Here is an 8,338-nt window from a genome sequence, read left to right as displayed (position 1 = left end):
AGAGCTAGTGCGTTAACACATTTAACACTATTGTGCACCCTACATAGGAGCCACAGCCTGGGCAGTGGGAAATGTACCCCCCTGCCATGCTCCCAATGAGATAAAAGAGGCAGCTCTAATAGCAGCTGTAATCTGCTCTCTCTCATGCCCAGCATGAACTCAAAGAGGCTCAAATCCGGACTGAAGCTTCCTGGACACTGATACACCCTCCACCCTTTCATTTCTCCAACTCCATTTACAGTGATAGTGACGCTCAGTGGAATTCTTGTCACTCAACGCAAGATGTGACATATTCACACTTCTGTTTAAACTGTTATGATCTCGGCTTGACTGTGACCTCACATTACTGTTTAAATAGGTAATAAATAAATGCAGTGGCATAGTTATGAAATTACAAAACTGGTTCTGACTGTGAAACTGACTGCAGTTTTTTCTCAAAAGAGAAAGAGGTTAATATATTATAGTTTGTTGTCAACAACACCTCCACACCTGCATGGTTTTTATACTCTGTTATTTGTTTTTGCTCAGTCATGTTTACTAGAGAAAGTTGGAGAACCTCTACCCACCGTTAAACATCTCATTCTGTAAAAGCAGATAGGACAATTCCCCTTTCTCACATCAGCAGTTTAATAGCACCACAGCAGATTGAGTTTCTGTTACTCCCTGGTTGATTGAATCAAGCTGAAAACAGTTTCTCAGTTTTCACGGTCAAACACAAAGATTGAATAACACAACCTTGAGATTTTAGAGCCACTAGTTGGGGTTAGCATTTATTTGCTTTCCGTCAGACAAGAGCAAAACCTATATTTAAGGAGCTTAAAGCCCGACACTTTGTGAACTATTGAACCCAGTCCCAAAAACCTCACTTGAACTCACTCAATTCTCAATTCAATCCACCTCAGCACCACCATCACTATCATCATCAACCCCTATTTTGCAAATCATTAGTAGTCCAGAAGGGAAACTGGTTTTGTTTTATTTGATTAATTTAACTGTTGCAGTGACTTTTGCAAAAACTTGTCATAAATCTGTCATAAACATAATGTAAAATGTAATGCCTGTATTTATATAGTGCATTTTAATGTATGGCCATTCACCCAAAGGGCTTCACTATCACAAGGGGGGCCTCCCTGCACTCACTACACACAAGCAGTAGGTGAAGTGGAGAGACAGTGATAGAGCCAATTAGCAGATGATTAGGAGGCCATGATGGGTATTAGGGATACCCCTACCTTTTACGAGAAGTGCCATGGGATTTTTATTGCTACAGAGAGTCAGGACCTCGGTTTAACATGGCGGCGAGGAAAAAACTTTACCAATTGGTGAAAGTGAAGAAAAAAAAAACCCTCGAGAGAACCAGGTTCAGATGGGTATGACCGTTTCTCCACTGGCCAAACGTTTTGTGCAAAGCTGCAGTCTAAGTGCCAGAGGCTGGAAGCTGAACCTCAGCGAAGACTTGTCAGTACCTGCAGGGTCACAGGAATCAGTATCATGCTCTCCACTCCTCCATGACCACCACAGTAGCTGCTCAGGATACGGCCTGGTCCAGGATATGGAAACCTTGGGATCATCTCGTCGCTAGTCTTGGATCGAATCAGTGGCGCTACGTGATCTGAGGAACTCGGGATGAGTATCCCCAGGTGGAAATAGAAAAGGAAGAGAATAATTAGCGTAGCTGCTGTTCATAGTGCTTATAAATAAGATGGACAAACTTATGTGGAGCACATGCATGTATCATGCCGCTAAGTGATGCACTGTGTGTATGCTTTACAGTCACAGATAGTATCATATTTTACATAATTGACAGCAAATATCAATGTTGACATATCAACAAGGCAAAATATGTCAAATGACATGACAAATACGTTTGTGTCAAATGACAAATAAAGTGTAGAGAGACCTTCCCGTGTTTGTGTTTGGAATTGGCCACCAGCCTCTCTTGTCTTTTTCTCATTCTAACCATTCTTTGAATGAAAATACCAATTATCCAGTCATTGTCAAGTCAAACTAATATAGAAGGAGAAAAAAAAAATCCATCCGCCAGTCGGAGGGAGAGGCGGAAGGACATGCAGTAGTTCGGCATTCACGTAAGGAAAAAGGAAACTGAAACTTAACCAGAACAGAATCTCCGCCAAAACGAAACCTCCGCCAAAGCCGAATCTCCGCCAAAATTGAGAAAGAAAGTGCACAACAGTTAAAAAACCATCATCAAGTCCCGGAGTGGCAGCCGGTGAGAACTTTACTTTGGTTATTGCATGAAAATCGTGACTGTCATGTCAGTATTTGAGGGCAAATCAACCGTGAAGCAGCATCTGAGTTCAAGTTCGGCACAGAGGAAAAAGTTGCTCCAACAGTGCTTATCTGCCCGCTGCTTAATTATTTCAAGATACAAATAGTTATTTGCAAACTAGAAGATGTTATAAAGCAGAAATGTATAGTTTTGGTTATTTTAATCATCATTTTGAGTGCTATCTGACTGACGTTAAGATGTTAATTTTCCTCCGTGATTCATATGCATGCATGAGCAGATCACGTGCACATAAGCTGATTGCTGCAGTAGCAAAATTAATAGCATTTCATTTATGTCTTAAAACTAAATATTTAATTTCAGTATTAAACTGTACTGTTGATTGTGCTTTAACAAGTGTTAATTCAGTATAATATTTGAAATACTGTGTGAAAAATCAGACAAAATTCACAAATGTTTGTATATATATGTTTATTTGCAATTTAATTACATATGTTGTATTTTTGTTTATTTTAAAGGTTTTTCACCTTTCAACTTTCTACTTTCTACTTTCAACTTTCCAACGTTATACTTTTTACCTGCCTTTCTGCTGCATTTATGATGCAATAAATGGATGAGTGGAATCCAGTTAAAACTCCCTTGATGATGTGTCTTCCTTTCAAGCGGGAAAACTAGTGCATAAGAGAATAGCTTGACAGTGAAAAACCGGGACCAGTGGAAAACTGGACAGTGAAAAAACAGGAAACCAGGAAAACTGGAAACCTGTTTGACTCAAAAAAGGCAAGTGAGAAGATAATATATTCAATTTGAAGAATAACTGTGAAGAATGGCCACACAGGCGGTAGGAAAGTCACTCGAACAACTAAAAGCAAAAAGGACAGTGGAAAAAAGGGCATTCACACGTCTAGCCAACAATATATTCAAAACTTGTAAAAACATGACAGAGATGGATCTTCAAGACAGTTTAAATAAACTCACAATACAAGCAGAGAAAGTCATGGAAGTAAATGATGATCTTGAAGCAGGCATGGTTGCAGAAATAGAGGCAAATCTGGATACAGACCAGTCAGCTGAATTAACAGAACAGCAAAAAGACGACCTTGAGAAGACTGCAAGCGACTGTGAGTTAAAACTGGATGAAGTGAAAGTTCTTCTTCATGAAACGTTATGGACTAGATATGGGGATGTTGAACTGTCCACGGCACTGCAGGTTGCTGAAGCTGAGAGTGATAGAGTCGAAGCAGTAGATCCAACTGGAAATCATGAAGCATACGATTTCATGCTTAGTCACCTTCAAAATCTGATAAAAAATGCAAAGGAGATGTACAACAAATGGCAACGGTGCATCCCATCAGGTGATGAGAGAGATTTCAGCCAGAGACAAAGAGGACTCGAAGCAAACATTACCAGGTTAGTGGCAAGGAAAGCTGATTTCATGCAAGCAAGACAAGCTGAGGAGGCTAGGAATATAGCACGTGTCCCAGTGATTTCTACTTACCCCATAGCAACAATTAAGTTGAAACCTGCAACACTACCAAAGTTCTCTGGTAGCAAGAGAGATTTTCACAGATGGAAGAAGGATTGGGAGGCACTCCAAAAGCAGGGTGAGCCCACTGGCTCTAAGGAGGTCAAAAAGGTTCAGTTACTAGACAGTCTTGAAGAAAAGATTGTAAGAGAACTCCGCCTTACCACTTATAATTCTGCTGATGAAATTTTTCGTGTCTTGGAAAATCGCTATGGCAACAAGACAGCAATTGCTATCGAAATAGTGGAAGACTTGCAAAAAATTCCTCCCATTAGAAGTCACCAACCACGAAAAATAGTTGAACTAATTCAAGAAGTAGAGAAGGCACTTGGAGATTTGAGTGATCTTGGAAATACTGGCGCCATAAACAACCCACTGGTAACAAAGTCGATAGAAGGAAAACTTCCTGAAAGTTTAAAAAAGGAATGGCTTATTCACGCATCTGCCCAACAGAGTGCAGTCACACCAGATAATCGATTTGACTACCTTTTGGATTTCCTCAAAAAGCAAGAGAACATCTACGAGCAATTGGAACAATTAAGACTTGAAGAACCTAACAGAAAGGATGTGCGAAACGAACCAAAATGGGCAAAAACAAAGTCTACAAAATCAAACACTGGCCAGGCTGGTTGTGTAGTCTGTGGTGATGCTAAGCATAAATGGAAACTCTACTTCTGTAAGCAGTTCCGGGCATCGAAATTAGTAGATAAAAAGGCTGCAGTAAGTGCACTCGGAGCTTGTAAAAGATGCCTTGAGGTCCATGAGCAGTATTCATTCTGCAAACGAAACTACTTGTGCAAAAGCCAAGACTGTGAAGATGAGGGTGTCCCTGAGCATCACTACTATTTATGCCCTAATGCTAAAAGAGAGGAGAAACGTGCTGACCAGAAAAAGAGCAAACTTTGTCCGAAAACGGAGAAATGTGTAAAAGACTACACTAGAGATCAGCAAGATTTTCTCAGCAGACTTTCACCAGAATTAGCACAGCAGTGTAGAAATGTGTTCTCAAACACTACAGCAAGAGTGTTCAATGTGACAAAGGAAAAGCCAGGTTTACTAGCACAAAGTGGACTGCTAGAATTGCCTGTAATCATGATGCTTCTAAATGTGACAGCCAATGCTGGTCAAAAGATTGGGACATTAATTGATTTGGCATCAGACACTAATTACATAACGCACAGCGCTGCTGATCGTCTGAACCTAAAAGGAGAAAAGATAACTCTTGTAATCCATGGAGTTGGAGGCATGAAGGTTCGGATGAAGACTAAACGTTATCTTCTGAAAATAAGGGTGAGAACCTCCCAGGGAACCTTCAAGTCCCACCAATTGGCGTGCTATGGGTTGGAAAGCATCGCTGAAATTAATAACACAGTGCAACCGAACCAACTGAAAAAATTGTTTCCAGACATACCTCTTGCCGAACTTGCAAGGCCAAAAGTAGTCGACCTGCTTATAAGCCATAGGGAAGGACAGTTGGCTCCACAGAGGATCAGAATTGTTGGAGACCTGGTATTGTGGGATGGTCCACTTGGAAAGACGATTGGAGGAACTCATCCTGAGCTTTTCGAAGATGTGACTGTATCTGCCTACCGGTCCAAGACTCATTTTGCACGATCAATGAGATTGGCTGCTGTTAAATATGAGGAAGTAACTGAGTACAGTCCACCAAACAAACCACTAGCCAGACTCCATGAATCAAGCGTCTCAACCAGTACTCGAGACTTTCTTGAATGGTGGAAGTGGGATTCCATTGGTGCAGCATGTGAGCCAAAGTGTGGGGGTTGTCGCTGCGGGAATTGTCAACCTGGTGGAAAAGAAATGTCTCTTGCTGAGGAGAGGGAGCTGGAGTTAGTAAAAGAAGGTCTCACTTATGTCATGGAGGACAAACACAGCAATGAGCCACATTGGCATGCTAAATATCCTTGGATACAGGACCCAACTTCCTTACCAGACAACAGGCGTGCAGTTGAGGCTACATTTCTGCGTACAGAGAAGCAGTTGGCCAAAGATCCTCAGTGGAAAGCAGCTTATAGTGCTCAAGTGAAAGACATGCTTGACAGAGGGGCTGCAGTTAAGCTACCTGAAAGTTCAATTGCTAATTGGGCTGGACCTGTATGGTACGTAAGTCATCTCATCGCTCCTAACCCTCACTCAGTCACAACCCCAGTGAGACTCGTTTGGAATAGCAGCCAAAGATTTAGAGGTGTCAGCATGAATGACCTGTTAATTAAAGGACCAGACGTTCTAAACCAGATACGTGCTGTTCTGCTGAGATTCAGAAGTGGAGTGTATGCTGCATTGGGGGATATTAAGAAAATGTACAACTCCGTTTGGTTGGAGGACCAAGAAGTACATTTGCACAGATTCCTTTGGCGAGACACTGAAAATGAGGAGCTGGGAGAATACGCGATCACAAGAGTCAATATTGGAGACAAACCAGCAGGGTGCATTGCGCAACTGGCAATGCGTGAAACTGCTAATTTGCCATCCTTTGCTCACCTTGAAGAGGAACAACGGGTAATCCAACATGACAGCTATGTTGATGATATTCTCACATCTCACAATGACCTTGACCAGCTACAGTCCATTGTGGCAAACACAGAGTTGATCTTGAAAGGTGGAGGATTTCATCTGAAACCATGGGTCTTCTCAGGTCAAAGTGGGAGGGAAAAGTCTGATAATAAGTGCTGTAAGATAAAGGAAAAGGTTATGGTTCTGCCAAACCAATTGCTTGATGATGACAACAAAGCACTTGGCCTAGGCTATTCTGTGGAAGACGACAAGTTGTATGTGATGACATCCATCAATTTTTCAAAAAGAAAAAAGAAAATTAAACTTGGACAAAATCTAACACAGGAGCAAGTTAGAGCCCACCAAATCCACTGACAAGAAGAGAGCTCTTGAGTCAGGTATCAGGGGTATATGATCCAGTAGGCTTAGTGACTCCAGCCAAACAAAAGGGAGCAATTCTGGTTCGCAGAGCTTTTCAAGAAGCAAAGAATACAAGACTTCAAGTAAATGAAACTTGGGATGCTGCTCTCTCAGATGACCTTAGAGAAGATGCTATCAAACTCTTTGAGGAATACATCCAACTACGCCAAATTAAATTCACAGGAGCCATAACACCTCCAGAATTTGAAGGACACCCCTGGGCGATAACCTTTTCTGACGGAAGTGAAAACACTTATGGTGCTGTAATGTACTTGAGATGGGACTCAAAACAGGGCCCAGTAATCAGGCTTGTGGAGTCCAAAGCTAAGCTGACTCCTTTAGACCAAAAAGGAGATGCTATCAAGGCAGAGGTGTGCGGAGCTGTGTTCGCCTCACGTTTGCGAAAGTACTTTGAGCAGCACAGCCGAATTCAAGTGGAGAGATGGTTCCATTTAGTTGATAGCCAAACAGTACTTGGTGCTATACAACGTGAAAGCTATGGCTACAAAACATTCTTCGCCAATCGGATCGGGGAGATACAAGGAATCACAAAAGCGCAAGAGTGGTGGTGGATACCAGGCCCACAAAACATTGCTGATGTGATAACTAGAGGAGCTAGCCCTCAAAATCTCGATGAAAGTTCAGAGTGGCAAAATGGGCCAAGATTCCTGAGATTACCAGTAGATGAATGGCCAGTCAAGTCAGCTAAAGACTTAGCTATCACTGCCCGAGAAAGCATTAACGAACTTCAAAAGAAAGCGTTTGCAGCTGTATTGACAAGGTCAAAAACAAAGCAAAAGGAGCCGACTATGGAGTCGAAACCAATTGAGAGCCCCAACCTAGTTCGAGCGGAACAAAAAAGACCACCAGCAGGCTTAGCTGTCCTGAACTTGTGTGACATAAAGCGGTTCAGTGACCTGTCACGACTGGTTAAAACAATAGCATGGGTTTGGAGAGCTGCAAAGAAGTTTCTCGGCAAAAAACGGACTGTAAATAAACCAAAGTGGGAGGCAGTCTTGTCATTAGGAACCATTTCAGTAAGAGAAAGAGAAGATGCTCTACGAGACATTTTTCTTGCTGAGCAAGAGGGGGTAACCTTTCCAAACACCACTAAAGAGAGGTTAGTTGTCTTTAAAGATCCAGACTCTGGATTGTTGATCTGCGGTGGCAGGGTGCAGGTCTTTCAAGATGATCAGCTGAGTGTTCCAATTCTTCCTTCCAATTCATGGATTTCCACATTACTAGCTCAAGAATCTCACAAGGAGAGCCACGGAGGCTTGGCTGAGACTCTGCTTAGAATGCGAAGGAGAGCCTGGGTATTAAAAGGCAGAAGAATAGCACAAAAAGTTGTGGACAGCTGGGTACAATGTAGGAAGAACAAAGCAAAAAAGTGTCAGCAAGTAATGGGTGATCTTCCTTTAGAAAGAACCCAACCAGCTGCACCTTTCGAGTTCACAGCATTGGATCTTTTCGGACCTTACCATGTGAAAGATGATGTCAAGAAGAGAGTCTTGCTGAAAGTCTGGGGTGTTGTTTTTTGTTGTATGTCGAGCAGGGCAATCCATACAGAACTGGTTAACTCTCAGTCAACCGAAGGTTTCTTACTGGCCTTTCAAAGATTTGCTGCAATTAGA

The 8,338-nt window shown here is 42.1% G+C and overlaps 1 protein-coding gene across 1 annotated transcript; it reads left to right on the top strand.

Moving 5' to 3' along the window:
- The first annotated feature begins 2,116 nt into the window (after positions 1–2,116).
- On the top strand, positions 2,117–6,894 carry LOC141375109 (uncharacterized). The gene is made up of 2 exons (XM_073907210.1): positions 2,117–2,230; positions 2,767–6,894. Exon 2 carries the CDS (start codon positions 3,075–3,077, stop codon positions 6,657–6,659), a length of 3,585 nt encoding a protein of 1,194 aa, XP_073763311.1. The 5' UTR covers positions 2,117–2,230; positions 2,767–3,074; the 3' UTR covers positions 6,660–6,894.
- The last annotated feature ends 1,444 nt before the right edge of the window (positions 6,895–8,338 follow it).

This window comes from Danio rerio, chromosome 7 (genome assembly GCF_049306965.1).
Source record: "Danio rerio strain Tuebingen ecotype United States chromosome 7, GRCz12tu, whole genome shotgun sequence".
In the NCBI taxonomy this organism is placed as follows: domain Eukaryota; kingdom Metazoa; phylum Chordata; class Actinopteri; order Cypriniformes; family Danionidae; genus Danio; species Danio rerio.
Note: the sequence above shows the minus strand (reverse complement) of the source record. Positions and strands in the feature narration are given on the sequence as shown.